We start from the raw sequence: 22,753 nt of genomic DNA, 5'->3' as shown, positions 1-22,753 counted from the left end.
GGTGAGCACGAGATATTGGGGGACTGTACATATTCAGGACAAACAGACTGGGACCGCCTCTTTCACGTGGAATGAGTTCTAACAAAACATGTGCTATACCCATGTCCTCGTCAAAAGTGTGTTGCAATACCGGGTGCTTGCGACGAACTAATATCGCTGTGCTGGGGCTATACGTAGCGTTTTTTGGGCTATAAGATTTGTAGCCGGCTAGCTTCGCTTCTCCCAGAAGCTTCGCTTCTCCCTCTTGCAGGGCAATAATATTGGGAGCATCTCTCTCGGCAACGAACTGCTGGAGGTTGCCTCGCTTGCGGCGGAACCCCCGGCAGTTCCATTGCCAAATCGTGCAGTTAAGGCATTGTGTCATCATAAGGAGGTGCGTAAGCTGCGCAGACGAAATTGGGCAAGTGAGTGCAGTTTGGGATGGTACCTGCATAGGGCGAGGTGTTGGGGTGGCCCACGGTCGATCGTATGGTTTAGTAGCTTTAGAAGCTTTAAATGACTGTGCAGAGTCCCCCTGACGTGTAACTGCGGCGAGTTGCGTGGGCATGTTATCAAGCCGCGTATATGTTGTTTGAACAAAGGTTTCTACTGTATGCACTAATTGCGCTAAGCTCGCTTGAAAATCGTCTAGTTTAGAAATTATTCGTGCGGTCACCTTCCATGGCCTTACGCTTAGGCGGAGGTGAGTTATCAGCCTGGCTAGGTTGTTCCTGCGGGATTGGGCTGTGAGTATCAGATTGTACCGCTGCAGGCTGAATAAGGTTAGGTAGGACCTTGGTTTTCGGCTCCTGATTGCGTTGTAATAACTTTAGCTGGAAGACATCTTTTTCCTATCGTAAAATAATTTCACTTAGCTGTGCGATTCGCACCTCCATGGCTTGTATTTTTTGTCATCGACTGCAGCCTGCTTGGGAGGCCCACAAGCCCAGCTAACCTGAGTGTTCCTGGGTCGGGAGTTAGACCTCGGCCTGATGGGTAGCGGTGGGCCGGAGAGGGAGTGGCTCCTGCTCCGTCCAGCGTCCGACTCCCTGCACTTTTGTTCCCTGGAGTGGCTGGGTATCACTTGAGGTCCTCCCTGGTCCAAGGTTTGTTGTGTAGTAAACTATCAGCCGTTGTAGGAATCGGCGTCGTCGGATTATCCAAAGACTGTAGGCAAAACATCGCCTACAGTCTTTGGAGCGTGCCATGTGCGGGCCTCCGCACACTACGCACTTCGGTTCACACTCGTGTTCCTCCCGCGGATTTTCTTGTGCAGACTTCTGGCACCTCTTGACCGTAGGTGTGAGGCATATGTCCCGGTGATGGCCTATAGCCCGGGAGATGCTACAGGCTTGGATTTTCTTGTTATACAGCAAGCAGCGCATAATCGTTTTTCTATACTTCACGTAGAGGGGGACCATGGGTCCTTCGAAGACAATGATAACAGAGTTAGTGGTGCCCAGACACCGAGCGTGCAGTACTCTGGGTGTATTGTTCTGCAAGCTGCTTATGAAATCAGATTGCGTGTCATACCCGGGGTTCTCATATAGAATACCTTAGCTGAATCGTTTGGAGCAGTGACGTCGGAGCTTAATTTGTAGAGTTTTCCGCCATGCGGGAGCTCTGCCTGGTTGCTGTAGGCCTCTGCTCGTCCTTCGTCCGGTCTTGAAACCAGGACAAGGTTCTGTGCTTGGTTCACCTGAACCACATCCTTGATAGTCGTGGCGTCCGGGAAATTTCCTGATACTGTCGGCGACTTCAACTTCACTCCAGAAGCTAAGGTTTAGTCGGTCATGAGGAGGAACGAGGATTTTGTAGTCATTCGCAGACATCCGCAGCGGGGGTGCGCGATGACGCGGCCTGTGCAGCTGAACTGTGTGAGACGCTTCGCTTGCTGCGACGCTGTTCTTTTGCGACGCTGCTTTTGACGCGCCGGCCTCCTTAGGTGTTGTACTTGCCCCCGTAGAAGCTCCGGTGGCAATCTTCGTCGTAGCTTTTCCACGTCCAAGGGCCTTATGGGCATCCATCCAACCAGGTTGATCAAATTCTTCAGAGGAAAGCTCAGTCCCCTCCAATTCCACCTCCATGTTGGCGGATTGGTAGTCGGTGTCGGTAGCTCAATCGGCGAAGCCGGCGCTAGGCTTAGCGCAGCTGCCGGTGAGCCTGTCTTCGAAGGTGGCACTTCACGAAGGTGGCACTTCACTTCAACGCGTGGGTTTGCCGAAATAACGGGTTCTCCGCGTGCCGGACGACTTCTGGCGTCGATGGTGAAGTTTGGTGCTGATACATGGCAAGAGCCGGTCACTGGAGTTCGAAAAACGCGGAGCCCATGCGAAGCGCTTCCGCTCGGCGTGACCCCCTAGCGGCCTCCTGATTGTGCCGGTTGCCGATTTATAGTTGATACCTCTAATAACTGAATGAAATTATGGGGTTTTACGCGCCAAAACCACGATCTCATTATGAGGCACGCCGTAGTGGGGGACTCCGGCATAACTTCGACCACCAGGGGTTCATTACCGAGCACCTAAATCTAAGTACACCGGTGTTTTCGCATTTCGCCCCCATCGGAATGCGGCCGCCATGTCCGGGATTCCATTCCGCGACCTCGTGATCAGCAGCCCGACACCATAGCCACTGAGCAACCATGGCTGGTTCTCTAATAACTCAGAGAGTTAGTGCTTGTTGTATCGCCATCAAATTGGTACAGTTTTCGTATTGTAAATGGAAAATATGTGTGTTTAAATGCGTCAACATTGTGACAATATTCTGCCAATGTGTGCAGAAGCTTACGGCCGCTTTCACGTGGCTGTGAATAAGGGACATATTTAAACTGGTCAACTTTAGAATTATTATGAAGAATTTGGAATAGAAGCGGTAATGAGGCCAGTTTTGTTTTAGCTTCTAATATCTGATGGCCAGAGGCAACGAACAGGTAAGTAGGGGACTTCTTACGTTTTTAGTTGTAAATCAGCCCAACAGTCTTGCGCTTAACTATTTCAAGCTTTTTTTTCTTGTTAATCTTTGAATGGCGGAACGCATAGTGTAGATAGATAGATAAACTTCAATCCAAAGATAGTTTTGTCTTGTCCCAATGGGGCATTGCTAATGGTCGGGGCCCTAGTCCAGGGCTCCGCTGGCTCTTGCCATCTTCTCTGCTCTCTGGATCAGCTTGAGCTCGTCGTCGAAGGCCGAGCTGGACAGCAGTGTATTAACATACTTCAAAACATGTCTCACCGTGGTCGTGCAAGTCAGGAGTTCGTTGTGCTGGCGTGATAGTCCTAGGCATCGTTCAATGTAGAACAGTTTGCGTAGTGCAGTAGTGGTCGGTATGTGAGTGTCCGATTTCAGATCAGATGTGAACTGAAATGACGTTCAACTGGCATCCTCCGAAAAGTGTTGTCGCGGGAACGTATTCGTGCACGCTCTACCCTGATGCTACAAATCACCCTCGACTTACTGCATTTACTGCAATATTACTATTTCGAAGGCTGCCGCCGTCCATCCACATCAGTGAGCGAGTATGAAAACTTATAACTTTTCTTCCCATTCGTCCATTATTGTAGAAGACTTCGGAGCGCAATTTGTCTCGCGAATCCCCAATGTAACGACAAGATGAAAGCCGTTCATTTGGTAACTGTGCTGCATACCAGCTTCTTATTCAGGAATATTCGACAAAAGAAATAGGCAGTGCAGGAGTACAAAGAGAAAAATGGAACTCGGCTTGCATAGAGACGCCTATATTCGTGCGTGACAGTAAGCATTTGCATATTTTGCTTTAGTAAATAACTCTAAATGAACCATGATAGAGGCTATGTCAAAGCAGACTGTCCAGGACATATTCATTAAATTAAACTACCCTTTATTCCACATACATACTTTCCCTAATATTTAATGTAAAAGAAATGAAGTGACTCTAAGAATGCAACAATTCTTTTCCAGTTTTTTTCTTCTCATGCTTCATCACTGCTTGAAAGAGTATTCCACGTTATCACTAGGATCGGCCCGTCTTCAGCGATCGATGATAAGAAAGTAATCGAATTGATTGAAAGGAATCACTAAATCACACCTTGCCTGATATTTTCTTGGGCGAGGCAATTAAATGCTTCCGGAGAACGTTAAGCAAAGCACTCGCACAAATACCCCCGTCGCCCCCTTTCCACCAAAGCCAGGCCTTTATAGGGGGAAAAAGATCAGTACTTACATCGCAGGCGTACATGCCTATATGTTCACAAACGTTTTCCGGGTAATATATGTTCTTGAGACCATACGAAGGTTTCCACTTCGTATAACTGCCTGTGATTTTTCTCCTTACAAGGCAGTCATTGTGATTCCTGTTGGCTCTCCTGAAATTTAGAAAGTCAAAATAAATGTTTCTGCATGTGTGCTGTAAGTAGTTTCTACGGTGTCAGCAGCAGTCATGTTTGCGAAGTCCTTTAAATACCACAAAATCTTCATGCAATAGTGTAGTTAACAAAAGTACAATGTGATTTTGCGATGTTCTTTCCAATACAAGGTAGTTTCGTGGTGAACGCATAGCTTTCATATTACAGCTGCGGAGGGTTTCCAATGGGAAAAGAAAATAAAAAGCAATTTGAAGAATACGCTGTGGAAATAAAATGTATTTTCAGTAGCAGTGAAGAACTAGCGGTGACGGACATCCCTAAATATGTGGCAATTACTCAGAAACGAAATAGGAAAAATTTGTCAAATAATTTAAAGTTAATTACTTATAGAGCATGCGCCAATTGGCGAATTGAAGTCAAGTGCAGGACCGCGCTGGCGAAGCTGCTTTGGTACCATGTTTGTAAGATGTCGCAGCGCGCCTCAAAGCTGTTTCACATGCTGCGACTGGAGCGGGAAAAAAAATCGGTGCAATCGCACGTGTCTCAATAAGGTTTTTAGGATGCTCATTTCACACGACTGCGATTTCAACGATGTGGCTGGTCTGACGCCCAGGGCTGCTTGCGGCCAGTTTGTGGCATAGGCCGCGTAATTTTTCATATGTAATAAAAAAACTGTACCTTATGATTCACTTGTTTTTAACAGGGGCAAATAATACGCGTGTTTTGTAATTTTAAATTTTCAAATTTTGTTTATATTTGTTTGGGAGTGCGCTACAGCGGCTCCTGAAGTTCAGTGTGAGGAGACATGAACGTTCACAGTTGCTCCAAAGTGCACCTGTTCGCAGTTGGTCGTTCAGCGCTGTCTACTGTTCCATGTGCATTCTATGTCGATGTCGTTCTACCTTTGCTGTAACAAATTAAAAGATGTCCTATCAACAAGCCCACCTAGCTATCCTCATCGCATATGCAGTATTTGGAATTCGGCTGCCGTGAAGTCGTGTTGTCAGCGCAGTAAAATCCACGCGCTACCCGTCTTTAGCGTGAGCTCATGAACAAAATGGGTGTGTATATTGTTCGTAATTGCGCATAAGCGCTGCCGCCTCCTATTCATATTGTGGCACCGTACTCATCAGCAAACACCTACCTGAAAGCCCTTGAAGGAATGTCTGCCCTTGAAGGAATCCGCAAACCAAGTGTGGGATTACTGAACGTGGAATGGAATGAGCGTTGTGAACTACAATCTTAACGCTAGCCCGCGTCGTCAACCGCGGCGCTTGTGCTGTAATTTCATATTGAAGTCATCTCCGAATATTTCTAAATGCCTAAAAACCGACACCACAAACTTTTTAGGAGTTGCAGTCATTGTGCACATAGCATCATAGCATTCTCGCAGGTATGGGCTTTGGCTACTTTCTCTTTCTGTATCTCGCTCTGTTAGTAAACTGTAGAGCACTGCACAGGCTCGTGCTTACCCGAAAGCCCTGGCCCGGGTAGGGCAATTTTGTCACGGGCTCGGGCCGGGCTCGGGTATTTTGACGCGGGCCCGGGCCGGGTTCGGACTTTCTGGTGGTGCGAATGTAACGTACAGCGAGTTATCCTCACGCGTCTCGACTCTGAAAAACCTGTTGCACCGGCGCAACTGCAAGCTACCAGTGCTACTCCTGTGTACTTCCCTTTTCTTCTTCCGTCGTATTTTGCGTTGTTGGCACAGAATGTAAAAGTCCAGAAAGACCGAAGTCGCCTCAAACCAGAGGATGCCATTGTATTCCTTACCTAAATCAGTATAATTAATTATTTCAGCACGGTGCAAGCGCGTTCGCGACTTGCTAATTCTGCAAAGGCGAATTGGTAAAACGATCACTTGTAAGATAAGATAATTCGTCACGCGGCTGAAATATGGCACTGCGTTCATGCATGATTGCACGCATGTTCTCAACCGGTGGCCTAGCAGCAGCGCATTACGCTGAAACATGGCGGCACGAGAAGCATTCTTTCTCCATTTACTCCATCCATGCGCTGCGCTCACGACCGGTCGTGGCTGTGCTTCGGCTATAGTGTACTATAGTACGGTGGAGTGGGACGCGCGGCTAGGGCGGCGCATGCTTTGCAATGAGGCGCCCGACGTGGAAAAATACTGTGGCGGCGCTGCGATAGAAGTGGATTGGGCTGCACCAAGGTCGCGCCTTCGGAAACTGCCGGTGATACTGCTCGGCAGAGTCATTCGTACTATTTCGCGCGCCGGTATTAGCGTTCAGACCGCTCAGATGGTGTGCATAATTGCATATGGCATTTATTTATGCCTTAAGAATAAATTTCTTTCTTTCTCTTATTTATTTTATTTTTTCAATTACGCTTGGTGATCGTTTCCGGTCTCGGGCCGGGTTCGGGCCGGTTTCGGGCCGGGCTCGGGCCTAAGGTAAAGGGGTAGTGGGCCGGGCCGGGCGGGTAACGTAGAATATTTCTGGGCCCGGGTCTCGCCATAAATCTTTTGGTCGTGCTCGGGTGGTTAGCCCAACGAAAAAGCGGGCTCGGGCTGGGCCCGGATTGGGCCTGGGCTGAAAACATCGGCCTGTGCAGTGCTCTAGTACACTGTGAATCTGTACCAGGAGAGAAAGAGAAACCAAAAAGAGGAATGGCTACGACGTCAACCAGACGAGCGTCCGATTTGCTAGAGTCCACTGAGGGTAAGAAAAAGCGGGAACACAAAGAGGAATAAATCAATATGCTGCAGTACATAGTGCGGTGGCGTAGCCCCGCGGAAAACCTGAAATACGTCATTAAATGTCTATTTGTCTGTTTATCAAAAATTCGGGGTAGCTTCCACTAGTGGCGCAAGGCTAAAGACACAGCGGAGCTGATCCGTTCCCACCTGGTAGTGGCTATACGAAATGATAATTTCCAATAGAATCAGGGCAACACTTGACTTCAGCCAACCAAGAGAACAGGCTGGCTTCAGGAAGGGATATTTTACGATGGATCATATCCATGTCATCAATCAGGTAATAGAGAAATTTTCGGAGTACAATCAACCTCTCTACATGGCTTTCATAGATTATGAAAAGGCATTTGATTCAGTAGAGATACCAGCAGTCATAAAGGCATTGCGTAATCAAGGAGTACAAGAGGCATTTGTTAATATCTTCGCATACATCTACAAGGATTCCACAGCTACCTTGGTTCTCCACAAGAAAAGTAGAAAGTTACCTATCAAGAAAGGGGTCAGGCAAGGAGACACAATCTCCCCAATGCTATTCACTGCATGCTTAGAAGAAGTATTCAAGCTCTTAGACTGGGAAGGCTTAGGAGTGAGGATCAACGGCGAATATCTCAGCAACCTTCGGTTTGCAGATGACATTGTCCTATTCAGCAACAATGGAGACGAATTACAACAAATGATTGAGCACCTTAATCGAGAAAGTGTAAGAATTGGGTTGAAGATGAATATGCAGAAGACAATGTTCAATAGCCTGGCAAGGGAACAAGAATTCAGGATCGCCAGTCAGCCTCTAGAGTCTGTAAAGCAGTACGTTTATCTAGGTCAATTACTCACAAGGGACCCTGATCACGAGAAAGAAATTTACAGAAGAATAAAATTGGGTTGGAGTGCATACGGCAGGCATTACCAAATCCTGACTGGGAGCTTACCACTGTCGTTGAAAAGAAAAGTGTAAAGTCATTGCATTCTACCGGTGCTAACATATGGGGCAGAAACTTGGAGGTTAACAAAGAAGCTCGAGAACAAGTTAAGGACCGCACAAAGAGCGATGGAACGAAAAATCTTAGGACTAACGTTAAGAGACAGGAAGATAGCGGTATGGATCAGAGAACAAACGGGGATCGCCGATATTCTAGTTGACATTAAGCGGAAGAAATGGAGCTGGGCAGGCCATGTAATGCGTAGGATGGATAACCGGTGGACCATTAGGGTTACAGAATGGATACCAAGAGAAGGGAAGCGCAGTCGAGGTCGGCAGAAAACCAGATGGGATGATGAAGTTAGTAAATATGCAGGCGCAAGTTGGAATACGCTAGCGCAAGACAGGGGTAATTGGAGATCGCAGGAAGAGGCCTTCGTCCTGCAGTGGACATAAAATATAGGCTGACTGATGATGATGATACGAAGTGATGCTAAGTTATACGAAGTGTATAAGCATTTCCTAGTGGTCCGTGGCATCGGGGAACGCCTCGCGAAGCACTTGCAGTCCGAGCACACGTAGGGGAAGTGGGGTGAACGCTATGCACAGTGTACGGGCGGCGCGCACCAGACGACATGCCAGGATGACATCACGGCTCATGCGCAGTAGCGCGCAGCTAGTGGGAGCTCAGCCGAGCCGCCGCCAGAGGCACCCGCTGCTGTCACGGACACCGTGATCGTTCGGCGCTAATGCGGGGAAATGGAGAAGCGCGGATGGCGTCGGCAGCACCTCTGCGCGTTGCCTCATTGGTGCTGTTACAATTTGTTTATCTCTCTCTCTCGCTCTATTTTCTCTATCTCTGTCGCAAGCATAGCGCGCAACGCGCGCACTCTCACTCGCTCTCGTTTTCTATTTCTCTCTCCCAAGCATGGTGCGACGCAGCATGCTCAACTTCCCTCTCCTTAATGTCCCATATCAAGGCAACATGTTCACGGCACGGAGAGGAGGCGAAGCACACGCCACTCCGCGAGGTGGTTGCTAGGCAACGCAGTAGCAGGCGGCACACATTACGGCCGGCCTAAACAGCTCCGCAGTTTAAGGCGGCCGTAATGCTAGAATTTTTTTATTCTTGGTGGCAAGGCGTATAGTAGGGAGCTATCTTGTGTACTTGCGTAGGCTTCTATACCTACTCCAGCACATTATCTTAATGCGGGTGCTTAAAACCCCTGAATATCGAAACCTTGTGCAACTGCAGCAGATGTTCTGGTTGCTTCACTGGAAATAAAGCAAGCATCCAATTATCTTAACCTAGACATGTACTTAACCTGTATTATATCAATGTTTGAGCATGGTGATAGTAGGCGTTCCGAACTAGATTATTCGACCAAAAGATGAAAATACAACGAGAGCTTCAAGGTACGGTCTATTATGCTATTCCTGACCGGATTGCATTAGCAAAATTCTATGCCTTTTTGAATTGCCCGCGTTATGCCAACGCTCTTAGGCTCTTCCTTGTTGTTACAAAGCTGCTTGAATGTCAATAGCAAATGCATATGCTTCTGATGAAAATGCGAAGCATCGGCATTATCTCTCATTTTATGTGCTTTCTTCGTCAACAAGAATGGAATAAAATTGTTTACTTCTGCATGATTCAGAATCCGAACATTGTTTTAGGAGACCACATTAAAACATTAACATATATAAATAAAAGTGTGCCTGTATATAAGTACAGACTGAACATGTCTAGAGTGGTTGAGTCGTCGGCTGAGGACTGCACCGGCGTCTGTAGCTGCTACCTCGGGGAAACTGCTAGGTTCCACATATGTTTCTCCTATAGGTCATGGACCCGGCAAGCGGCATGACCATGCGTGGTCGCATTGCAGTGTTGGCATGTGGTCTTTTCGTGCGAAAGCTGGCGGCCAACTCGGCCGAAGCGTTGTTCCGTTGGGACATGTATTTAGCATTAGTGTGTATCTTATTATGCGCAAGTGTTTGTATATTCAGGTTGAGCACAAGGCCGGCGGCAGTTAGGCACTGTAACAGTTCCTCCAGCCTACAGAGATGGATGGCAAAATCAATCGAAAAAATAACCCCATCATCTAAGTATCACAGGCACGTTTTCCACTTGAGACCACGCAAAAGGATGTCCATCATACGCTCAAATGTTGCGAGAGCATTGCAAAGCCGGAAACGCATGACACGAAATTCATATAGCCCATCTGGTGTTAAAAAGGCCGTTTTAGGTTGGTCTTCGGGTGCCATGGGGACTTGCGAATAGCCGCTGCGTAAGTCGATAGAAGAAAAGAACTCCGCGCCTTGGAGAGTGTCAAGGGCGTCGTTAATTCTCGGAAGAGAGTAAACATCTTTACGAGTTATTTTGTTAAGACTACAGTAATCGACACAGAATAGACTAGATCCATCCTCCTTCTTAACAAGAACAAGGGGAGATGCCCAGGGGCTATCCGAAGACTGAATGACACCGCGCTTAAGCATGTCAGCTACTTGGTCGTCGATATCGCGGCGCTCTCTCGCGGATACACGATATGGTCCTTGTCGCAGTGGCGCACTGGTACCCGTGTCGATGCGATGACAAACAGTTGACGTGTGTCCCAAGGGAGCATGCTGGCAGTCGAAAGACGAACGAAACTTGTCGAGAAGGCGTAGAAGCTGGGCGCGTTGGGAAACAGTCAACGTGTCGGCGATGGAGCTATGTAGAACATCGGGCGAAGTCGGCTCCAGCGCGGAGTTACAGGTCACTCCGGCAACCTCATGAGTGGCGATGGAACCAGTTGGCATGTCAATGATGGCAGCAGGGTCGACACACTGGACGCGGCCAACGCACTCCCCACAAAGCAAAGTGAGAGGACAGGACAATTGGTTGGAGACGAGCAGTCTACTGAAGCCGGCATGAACGTCCAAAAGAGCGAAAGGCAGCGGGAAACATTTGCGACGAGCGAACGTTTGCGACGAGCGTAAAAAGTGCGCTGGCATCAGCAACAATAATGCATGACACTGTGGCAAGGGCGGATGAGTGCGGTGGAATTGTAACGTCTTCGGCAACACATGTTCTAATTGTTGTACTTGCAGTGATGTAAGTGTTTTTCGATATATTGCACCACAGTCACTTATTCAACTTTGTGCTGAAATGTTCAAAATGTGGCCCCCCAGTAATGGTCGAGATAGCAGTAACAACAAAAAATATGCTGTAGATCCAATGCACTTCTGGCAATCGACATGAGGCGAAGCTTTCTTGCAATGGTCAATTAGATTCTATAAAGCTAACTGCATTGTTTACAGTTCTCCTTATTTTCATCCGACGCAGCACGGACTCCTATTCAATGTTTGCTTGCGCACAGCCCGTGTCGCAACGTTATTGTCATGTAATGTGTACATAGGTCAGTCCAAGCGCGAAGGCTTGGACTGCACACTAAATGGTCGCGCATATAGAACGACGTGGAAACGTCGGATACTATACGCCATGTCATATACTATCATGTCATATCCCCCCAACACAGCATTTGACCGCAGTTGCATATGAATTGCTCCGACCGTAAAAGTATACCGCGCTACAACTGTGGCGTTTTTGTATATGCATCTGTGCGCATCAAACCAGCAAAGACGGCATGCGAAGGCCGTGCCTTCTCGTGAGGGACACCTCGTAGTATTAACAACTCGCAGCGTATGTAAAAAAACTGAAAGACACGCAAACGTACATACTCTCAGCACCCGATCGAAGCTCACGCTAAAAAAGGTCACTTGGTTAGCAATGTAGTATTTCTACAAACGCATACAAATCACGAAACCGAATCTGACCTAGGATGACGTAAATTCGCTTAAAAAGCGTGGACGATAGATAAAGACGAGACACACAAAGCGCTGTGCGTGTCTCGTCTTTACCTACCATGTGTCTCGTCTTTACCTACACATCCACGTCTTTTAAGCGTTTTACATTTTTTTTCATGGTAAACCAGCTCGCCCAACGAAGTGTTCTCACCTAGGAGTTTTTATCCGTTTTGTTCGAGTGCTGGTGTGGATCCACTCAATTATGAATGGCTCCGCTCAACTAGTTGTTCTGTTCAGTGCTTGTTGGGTGACAGCCGCCATTTCCCAAGACAAACCACGAAATTGCTCTCGTGGCTTTCAGCGCAATTTCGACAAAGCGACGAACCGGTTGGTCGCAGTTACGAGGGGAAGGAAGGGAGGAGGGTGGGGGACGCTTGGGACTGCGGTTCCTTTCGTATGTGACCAAAATCGCACATCAGGTATGATGAAAATCGTGTTACGTCCAACCGCCTTCAGAAGAGCACCATAGTATGGCTGGTCAGCTATACTTTTTTTTTTACTGCGTGGTGCAGTCAGCGTGCGTTCACACGTTCACCGCATCTTTACTTCCTCGCTCTCTTTTCTTTCTATTCTCTTCCTCCAGTGAAGAGTAGCCAGGTACAGGCTTTTACGGTTAACATTCCTACCCTGTCTTGCTTTTTGTCTCTCTACTTTTCTTCCTTTCTGCCTTCAGCCGAGCCCATACCTACTCTATCATTTTCACCGGCCCCAGCAAGCACTACAAATGCTGTATGCAAAGAAAGCCGGCAGCACGCAACTCCGTGTCAGGCATCACTCGCGAGCGCATGGAGTCGTAACGAAAACATTTTCCGCTGGCCGATCGAAGTACGTTCATTAATTTAAATTATTTACACAGCGTTTACACACACTGTAAAATAGTGCTTGTGAACCCTATAAACGTTCAACTCTCGCTGGGTCAATGATTATCTACTGCAAAGGTTTCCACGCTACTGTTCCCTGTTTTCTCAACTCCTCGTTCACTCTTCCTCATTACTCCTCTCGTCATTTCAACACTTAGCAGAGTGATGGCAAACTCGCATTTTGTATTTTTTGAGGCTTCCATTTCTATGTAGTGCCATATGAACTCGAACAAGGTTGTACTTACGCTACTTGAATAGGCACGTTCCTCTTGGTGCAGCTAGAAAACGTGTAATCTATTAGCAACAGTACGTGTGTGCTCATGATTTGCCCATCCCGCGGAGCACATTCCTCGTAACCCCTTACGCCATCATGCTTCACTCCCAATCTGAAAGAGAAAATACTATCGTTAAAATAGCAGTCAATGTTCTGCTTTCGTTTGGAGGAGGAGGAATAAACTTTGTTTACAGAAATGAGCAGACGGTAAAATCGTCCGCGGTGGGCGGGGTCCCTAGTCAAGGATGCCGTGGGCTTGAGCCTATAGCTTGGCCCTGCTCACTAGGCAATGCTAGTCTTCAGGGCCCGGGCTTGTCAGCTGGATCTCCCACTGCTCGACGGTTGGTCTCGTGATGTGTTGTGTCGATTGATTTTGTCCACATTCCCATTCCATGTGGTAGAGTGTATTGGGCGCAGAGCAGAAGGCTCATTTGTGAGTACAGCGCATAGGATACATGGCGTGTAGCAGGGTGCCGTGCGAGAATGTGCCGGTCTGTAGTTTGCGGAACATCAGCACCTCTTCTCTTGCCGGCTTGGGATGCGGGGGTGGGCAGATCGTCCTGCCCAGTGTGTAATGACTTAGGATATCGGCATATCTTTTCGGGACGCTACCATGTTGGTCTACGGGAGCTCGTGAACGCGGTGGGGTAGCCCGGAGAAAGTGATCTCGGGCAGCGGCGTTAGCCGCTACATTACCCCCCAGGGACTTGTGTCCCGGGGCCCAGACAATGTACAGTTCTTGAAAATTGACTAGTTTTTCGATGATGCTCAGGGCTTGTTGGAAAATGCAGCCCTTTTGGTCATTTCTACATGCTGTTTGTGAGTCCGTGATGACTGTGATGTGATCTTCACATTCACTTGTTGAGGATCAGGAGCTACGACTTTCCAGGCGAGCATGAAATACCACAGCGGTGTAGATAATGCTCGGTCCTGTCGATGGCTTCCTGCGCGGCATCTTGTTGTTCGCCCGCCGATACCGTGCACGTCCACACGGTCAGGTCGTCTGTGCACATTGCGTGATGGATACCCCTGATATTCTCCAAGAGGCTCGGCAATCCCCGCATCGCTATATTGAACAGCAGCTGGGATCCCGATCACCGACGCCTGGGGGGTTCCTTTCTGCGGTTTTTGGAGCTTCTCTGTCCTGAGGTTACCTAGGCCAATCGTCACCTTTCTACCCGTCAGGAATTCCCGGACGTAGTTGTATGTCCGCCGTGAGCCGTTGGTATGTTGTAGGCTGCTTAGCACTGCTTCGTGTGAGACGTTGTCGAAGGCTCCCTTCACGTCGAGTGCCAGGATGGCACTCTTGTGGCGTGTGCTGAGGCCGTCGATGACGTCTTCTTTTAGATGAAGTAGAATGTCCTGGGTGGAGAGGTGAGGCCGGAAATCGAACATAGTGTTCGGCAGGTGCCCCCTTCTTCCAGGTAGGGCGAGAGTCGATTGTGGACCGTTTGCTCGAAGAGTTTTCCCGCGCACGACGTGATTGTGATCGGGCGCAGGTTCACGTGCTTTCACGAAGCCGGTGTACTACTGGTCTCCCACCTTTCATTGGCATACTTTGCTAAGCTCTCCGTTGCCCCGTATTCCTGGTTATGGAGGGTCTTGTTAATTTTATCCCGGTCGTATTGGGTTCCCCCTCGTACTCCGGGTGAATGACGGGCTGCGCCTTCCATTGTTGCTCCTCTCCGAGGTATTTCTCAGTGATGGCTTCGAGCACTTCTTCCTCGGTGCCCTGGAAGTTGTGCATAAGTCTTTGTATGTGTTGCCCCGTGACAGTTTTTGATTCCGTCTTGACAAGAAGGGTCTCTAGAAAGGCCGAGGTCTTTCTGTTGTTGAGGGTTCCCTGTAGTTGGTCGCAAACTTGATTCCAGTTCTTTCGTCCGAGTTTTTCAGCGTACTCCTCCGCCTGTTGCGAGACTGTGGCAATGCGGATCTTGAGTTTGCGGTTTCTCTCCTGCGTCTTCCATCTCTTCAAAAGTCCTCGCCTGGCCTCCAGAGGCGAAGTAGGTGTGGGTCGACTTCGGGATTGTCCGCAGTGAGTTGGATGGTCTTTGTGTACTTGATAACCAAGTCCATCACGTTGTTGGTCCACTCCTCGATGTCCTCTAGGCTTCTGGGGTGTTCATCTTTCCGGAAAGTGGACCATTCTGTAATTTTGGCCTGACCTAATTTCACGGGAGTTTTGTGGTGCGTGATTTTGGTCTGGAGGATGTGATGGTCGCTGCCCAGAGTTTGCACTGCAACAGGCAATCATTGTCTGCTTGTGCGTTCTGCACCCCGCACCGGTTGCAGATATGTTTATCTGGGTTGGGGCATACGTCCTGCCGGTGGCCGATTTCTCCGCAGGTCTTGCAATACTGTACCGACCTGCAGTATGGGCGGCAACGTTTCTACGGGCTGGCCATATTCACATAAAAAAGAACGTACGGACCTTCGAAGGTGATAACTGCTGAGGGGGATTTGCCGAGCATCCTCGCATGCAGGATGCCACAGTTGTTGGCTGCCAAAAGTTCCGCAAGTCGTTTCTCCGTCGTACACGCAGGGATACCGTGCACGACTCCACGTACTGTTCCTCGGAGTGGTTTGAAGTACGGCGTCATCTTGTGTATGGCCGCCCCTAGTTCGATGCCGTTGATTGAACCGAGCTTGAGTGCGTAGTCCTCGTCTGCGGTGCTGGCAATTATAAGGTTCTGCTTCCACTGCGTTTGGATGGTTACGTTCGCGCAAAATTCTTTGAAAGGGGAACCACTTGCCCTTGCAAGAGCCTCGGTGATCTACTCGTCTGGCCAGCTCGACAGCTTCATCCTGGTTCTTAATCGATACACCACCTTGTAATCATTATTTTGCAGCGGCGGCATGGCACGTTTGGTTAGGGAAAAAATACAGTTCATCTTACGCGGATGAGGCAAATTCCGTAAAAATCTGCATTAAGATAGTCCAGGATAAATACGCGCACAATTTAATCTAATTTTCAAGCATTCACAAAGCTCAAACGTGTAGACTCTTATTTACAAAAAAGAGTTCTTACTCTGCAACTGCAGCTAACAGCAGCATACATTCGATAGTTATGTTGGCCATAGATTTTTAGCGAAGTTAACCCATAAAAAGATTGACAGCCTTTGTCAACTAAAAGCTTTCTGAATTTGGCCCTGATCTTTATGATCGCCCTCAATACGTCTGGGCATAACTGAAATCTGTTCTTCATTCAGTTTTTTTTTCTACATGCCGTTCATGTAAGACTGCCAATATTTGTTATCTTAACTTGGCGCACGGTCATAAGCGTTAACTTTTGAGTAGGCTAAGGCCTACAGCTGTCTGGTCGGGAACCTAATTGTTTCAGCAGATGGTGACTGTAATATCTTCAGTTTCAGTTTCCGAATCTTTTGACAGCTAGCACCACGCCCTCTGGGGCGGACGTTTGGTCCCCGTCCAAGGAAGTCGTTTCATTTACCGCGGCGCTCCGCGCCCTCGGCCTTTGGCCTACTCCGTAGGCCCCGCGTTCCGGCGGCCCCGTCGAGGCAACTACAATTCACGGAAACACTACAGGGACCCTGCGTGATGAAGACAAAAAGCAAGTTCGCGTTTTAAATGTGTCTGTTTCTTGGCATGTTGTTATCAATGAACTACTTTATCCTAGTATTTTTGTTCGCTCCACGGCAGGAGGATCTTGACATACACTTGCATAACATACTTCCGTGTCACGTAAGTACTTGAGAGTCTTCACCAATACAAACATTCGAATTACAAAGTACGACTTGCAAAAGCTATTTGCCGCCGTTGGGAGCCAACCTCACAACCCCGCATTACGCGCAGGTTCTTAGTTGGCTTCATATGGTTGTTATGAACAAAAATTGGGCCCCTAAGTTTCCCTTCTAATTGAATTGAGTCAATTTGTTCGAAATCAACTGATATTTTTTTGTCTGTGAAACAAGCGTGGAAACTTAATTAGCGTTATATACCTAAACCTCGAGAAATCACAGTGAAACCACCGACCCTTCAAATGAAATTTGGTGAAGGCTTAGTTCAAGATCATATTGTCAGATATTGCTAGTGACCTTGGTTCAACTAGTGACAACTACATCTTTGCCCATCGGTATAGCCCGGCAGTGCGTACCTTTGCGTGTCAAGCTAAACGCGGTGAAGTGCCGTTTGTAGGCACAGCAAAGGCCCCCGCTACTCACGATCGTAGAAGCAGCTGCACCATGTTATTTACAGTGGTGTAAATTCCTTTGTGATGAACCACGGCGACCCGGTTTGCAGAACATATGTTCTCAAATTTAACAGCACCTGGCGAACCAAAAAAAGAGCAAAGCAGAGCGATTGTTTATCGTAGATGCCATGTAAAGTACAATATTTTTTTAGAAGTATTAGTGGTCATATATGTGTCATTGGGATATGAATTATATAGACAGTTGAGGGGCTTTCAGACTGATTGATTGTTCAACGTGCGACAGCGCATGCGCTGTCGCGCCACGACCGATCACGGTCATCCAATAGCTTTGTACAGGTGTGTCTTTTGGTGCGGGACACCAGCCTTGTTTAGTGAGCGGAAGAATGTTTACGTCACTATATACTGCGAACAAAACTACGAGCCATGCTTCCTGTAATAATATAATTTACTATTGCTGTAGCCGCCTTATACTTTCTAGTAAACGCCGAAGGCTTGCGTATTCGCAGGAAGACAACACTCCTATAACATAGCGATGTAAATTGTTGCGCGCATTGGTACATGATTACGAATAAGAAAATGCAAGCATGAAATGGGACAAAAACAAAGAATACGACAAGGTGAGTGCTTTATTTTTGTTATTACTAGTTTTTATTCTAAATGGCACAAAATTATAGACATAAAACCTTGTCATTCAGACATGCGCATGTGCAAGGTTATCACACGTGTAATACAATGCGTCTTCCAATAAAATCATGTTCTTTTTTAAGGCAGGAGCCTTAGATCTCAGTTTCAAGATCGTTTGTAACGTACAGACAGTCACGTGACCCAAGGAAGAGCACAAACGAACGTTCCCTGGCTATCGGTCCAGATATCTGTATAATGTTTATGTGAAAAAAAAATAAGGCACTTGCACTTACAAAAAGAAAGCATGTCCAGCCATGTATAAGAGATGAATAATGATTATAAAAGTAATAATGTATAATTAGTGATTCGATTACGGTAGATTAGGGTTGATTAAGGTGGATCATACCTGCGACGTGGCAGAGGGTGCTGAGAATCTCTGGGTGCGGACAGGCCGCCACTGGAAACTGAACCTGGCAACGTTCAATACGCGCACCCTGTCGAGTGAGGCTAGCTTATTTGAAGAATTATTATGTATTGCCTGGGATATTATTGGCCTTAGTGAGGTGAGAAGAACTGGTGAGCCTTACAGAGTGCTGGCTAACGGCCACTTCCTCTGCTACAGAGGTCTTCCAGATAAGAGAGAATTGGGAGTAGGATGTCTAGTCCATAAGGACATAGCGGGCAACATGGATGAATTCTACAGCATTAATGAGATGGTAGAAGTCGTCATAATAAAGCGCAATAGGAGGTATAGAATAAAGGTAGTACAAGCCTACGCCCCAACCTCCAGCCACGATGAAGAAATAGAACACTTTATGAAGAGGTTGAACTTGCGATGAGACAAGTGCAAGATCAGTATACTGTAGTCATGGGCGACTTCAATGCAAAAGTGGGGAAAAGCAGGCTGGTGAGCAAGCAATTGGCAACTACGGCATCGATTCTAGGAACACTAGAGAAGAGAGGTTGGTAGAATTCGCAGATAGGAATCGGCTGTGAATAATGAATACCTTCTTCAGGAAGCGTAGCAACAGGAAGTGGACCTGGAAAATTCCTAATGTGGAAACAAGAAATAAACTATATTGCATTCTCTCTGCCGATCCCAGCATAGTGCAGGATGTAGAAATGTTAGGTAGGGCAAAGTGCAGTGACCATATGTTAGTGAGGTCTAACATTTCTCTCAATTTGAAGAGAGAAAGATGTAACCATCCGCATCGCCAGTGGCCACGGAGCAGGAAGGTAGAAGAGGACGGCGAAGAAGAGAAGCCTGCTTAATAATGGCACAAAAACAGATAAGAAAGGTAAGAAAGATAATAAACAGAAATAGATAAGAAAGATAAGATAATAAACAGAAGAAGAAAGGGAAGAACCGAGACGACACCTCACAGTTCTGCCACGTTCTGCCAAGAACGATTCCGATCGCTGGGCTCCTCGATCGCTGACGTGTCCGAGAGGGGATTGGTCACATTTTAACTAATTTCAGTACTTTGTTCATTATAAAGGTTGTTTCCTTTCCTTTCCAGGGACTGTGAATGCCGGTCTCTGGTCCCGGCCAGGGCTCGCCCTGGTCGGCTAGCCGTCCCACTGAGTCGGTGCCTCTGGAGTGTTTCCTTCGGAACGGAGTGAATACCTTGCCCGAGGTGCTCGTTCCCACGGATGGTGGGTCCATTCGATTGACTGAATCGGAAAGCTTCCAGGAGGAGCTGCGTGCCATAACGGAACATTTCATTGACATCTCGGAGGTGAGGCGGTTTGGCAAGACTGGCATTCTATGTAAGTCGTCTAACGTTCAATGCCTCAATGACTTACTGAACTGCTCGAGATTCGCTAACATCGCGGTTCGTGCATTCGTGCCACCGCATCTTGCATGCGTCAAAGGCATTGTTCGTGGGGTTCCCACTAATATCACTCCTGCGGCCTTCTTAGTGATGCTCTCTCCGGCTGGCGCTGTTTCTGTCTACAGATGCAATAGATCAGTGGGTGATAAACACGTTCCTACTGAGACCGTTATTGTCTCGTTCGCCGGCTTAACGCGCCCCTCCGAGGTGAAGGCATGGCCATATTTATTCCGTGTGGAGACATTGACACCTAGACCCCTGCAGTGCCGAAACTGCTGGAGATATGGACACAGCGCGAATGCTTGCAGATCTTCTGTGAGATGCTGCAGCTGTGGCGGCCCTCATTCCGCATCAGCATGTGACGTAGATGAGCCAAGGTGCTGCTTGTGCGATGGAGCACATATTGCTACGGATAATAACTGTCCTGCGCGAGGGCGGGAGACAGGTGCTTGAGATTGCAGAGAAACGCCACTGTTCTCGTGCGGAAGCCATAGCAGAAATTAAAGAGCGTGATGTTGGATACGCAGCTGCTGCATCCCATCAGTCCACATCCCTAGAAGCCACGGTTTCGGCCGCCGTAGCCGCCGCTATTGACAAGCCAATGCCAATAGTGATGGAGCGACTTTTAAAAACGTTTGCCGAAGGTATTACCAAGATGCTGACTGCTAAATTCAACAGCCTCCTTCAATCGCACTCTACTGTTACTGCTCCCAATTCGGCTACTAGTTCTGCTCAATATTCAAAAGAAACAAACTTGGACCGACAGGCAGAGGTTCAGTCTGAAACCTCCGTGGCTTCTCCGCTATCACCGACTGCGGTGCCCAGCACCTCTTTTGGGCACATGAGGCTTGGAACCATCAGCAATAGACGTAAGAGTTCCCCACTGTCTCCAACTGATTCTCCTAAATCTAAGGCGAAAAAAGAAAACAATATTGAACACCACGAGCCGTGGAATCATCCATACTAGGCTCACAATAGCATCAGTAGGAGTCCTTCAATGGAATTGCCGCTCTATTTGCTCCGCTTACGTTGACCTTCTTTATCTAGTTCATAATCTAATTCCAGATATTATTTTACTTCAAGAATCATGGCTTTCATCACATGAACGATTTACTATTAATAATTTTCGAACATTTCGTTTAGATCGCCCAGGTAGAGGCGGTGGGCTACTAGTGTTAGTTTCCTCAAAAATGTACCACAAGGTAACTGTAACTTTTGAACATGTATGTTCAGACTGTGACATTTTAGGTTTATATTTTTTTACTGCCTGGTTGTGCTGCGTTTACAGTGGCTAATGTGTACTTCCCGAATGGAGTCAAGTGCACTGATGACCTGGACTCATTGTGCCGAAATTGTTCACATGCAATGCTCCTTGCAGGAGACTTTAATTCCCATCATACATCTTGGGGAATGAAAACGGATGTTTGTGGAAAGAGGCTGTGGAATTGGATCAATGATAAGAATTTTCAATGTCACAATTCAGGTCAAATTACTTTTCTACGTGGGCGATTCTCATCTGCATTAGACCTGACTATCTCTTCCGCTCAGATGGCTATTTCATTGTGGGACACCTTTGATAATGGAACAAGTAGCGATCATTTACCCATTACATTTGAAATTATGCTTTCACATCAGGTTTCTATTGTATGGCAAAAACGGCTCATTAATTATAAAACTTATAAGTCAGCTATAAATGCAGGGGTATCATCGTTAAGCCCTAGTGATGAACAGCGGAGGGCTGACTCGGTGGTATCGCTTTTACATTCTTCGATTCAGTCCGCTGAGTTTACGGTGATGTCTGGGAGCTCACCGTCAAACTCAGCTTGGGGGAATGAAGCATGCACACGAGCTTATAGGCGCAGAAAAGCAGCATGGAAAGTTTCAAACATAATCATTCACCGAAAAATTGGTTTGACTATAAATTATATGCAGCAGTATTTAAAAGAACTGCGGCAAAAGCTAAAGAGGAGCAAAAACACGGACTGCATTCATCTTTATCAAAACCAGAAAGAAGATCTGCACTTTTTAGGTTTCTACGGAGCAAAAAATCTTTCCAGCAGTCCGTACGGCCACATTCCGATGTACTATCCCCCAAATAAGCGGCAGATTTACTAGATGACATCGCGAAAGGTCTTGAAGCTCGTTTTTCTTCGCTGTGTCCTAGACCTAGAAGGCTTCATAGTTCGATATACGAGTTTGTAGAAGTCACCATGACAGAATTATCCGATGTCATTTTAACTGCTCATCAATCGGCTCCTGGACCTGACCGTGTCACTACAGCAATGATTAAATTATTATTTAACTCTTTCCCTAATGAGCTTTTGAATATAGTTAGCAGTTCCCTTCAATATACGTGGATCCCGGACTCCTGGAAAATTGCAAAAGTTATACTCTTAGTAAAAAATCAAAACCTCGGATATGTCTTGGACAACATTCGGCCCATTTCCCTTACATCGAATCTAGTCAAAATAATAAAAAACGTAATCCATGTCCGGCTCAATGAATTCACTTCTTCCAAGGGTATTCTGTGCTCGAGGCAAATAGGATTTAGGCCTCATTATTCAATATGGTCAGCTCACGTTGATTTAGAAAGCCGCATTCGACTCGCAGGATTATCAGGAAACGTATCAGCTTTAGTAACTTTAGATATTACAAAAGCATATGACAGTGTCGAGCCTGGAATTTTAATTTCTAGATTAGTGAGCTGTGCTGTTCCATACTATATAGTGGCCTGGATAGAAGAGTTCCTTTCTGATAGAAAATTCTTTTGTTTCAAGGATGGGGTGACATCGGATATGTATAAACAGACGAAAGGCGTACCACAGGGTTCAGTTCTCTCTCCGCTTTTGTTTAATATTTTGTTGTCTTCTGTCCCAACTCATCAGGATGTCCAACTCTACCTCTATGCTGATGACATTGCATTTTTCTCCTCATCACGGGATATCAATACAGTTGCAACAAATTTTGCAATCTTATTTGTCTGCACTCGAGATCTGGCTGGACGGACTGTCATTTTCCCTTAACGTGAAGAAATTTCGCGTTACTTGTATTTCCACTATCAAATCCCATTTTCATTTCTGTTCATTATCGAAATGAGCCAATACCGCAAGTTGCACATGTGAGGTACTTGGGGATAACCTATGATGGTACACTAAACTGGCAACAGCAAATCGAAACAAATGCTAGGAA

General features: G+C 47.0%; 1 protein-coding gene across 4 annotated transcripts in view; it reads right to left on the bottom strand.

Moving 5' to 3' along the window:
* Positions 1-22,753, bottom strand: part of LOC119458592 (uncharacterized) — a 124,491-nt gene that overhangs the window by 28,037 nt on the left and 73,701 nt on the right. For all 4 annotated transcript variants that reach the window (XM_049671288.1, XM_049671287.1, XM_049671286.1 and 1 more), the window contains exons 6-8: positions 17,116-17,221; positions 12,906-13,046; positions 4,181-4,322 (exon numbers count right to left, since the gene is read on the bottom strand). In XM_049671288.1, coding sequence (XP_049527245.1) covers positions 4,181-4,322; positions 12,906-13,046; positions 17,116-17,221 — 389 coding nt within the window. The remainder of the gene's footprint in view (positions 1-4,180; positions 4,323-12,905; positions 13,047-17,115; positions 17,222-22,753) is intronic.

This window comes from Dermacentor silvarum, chromosome 7 (genome assembly GCF_013339745.2).
Source record: "Dermacentor silvarum isolate Dsil-2018 chromosome 7, BIME_Dsil_1.4, whole genome shotgun sequence".
Taxonomy (NCBI): domain Eukaryota; kingdom Metazoa; phylum Arthropoda; class Arachnida; order Ixodida; family Ixodidae; genus Dermacentor; species Dermacentor silvarum.
Note: the sequence above shows the minus strand (reverse complement) of the source record. Positions and strands in the feature narration are given on the sequence as shown.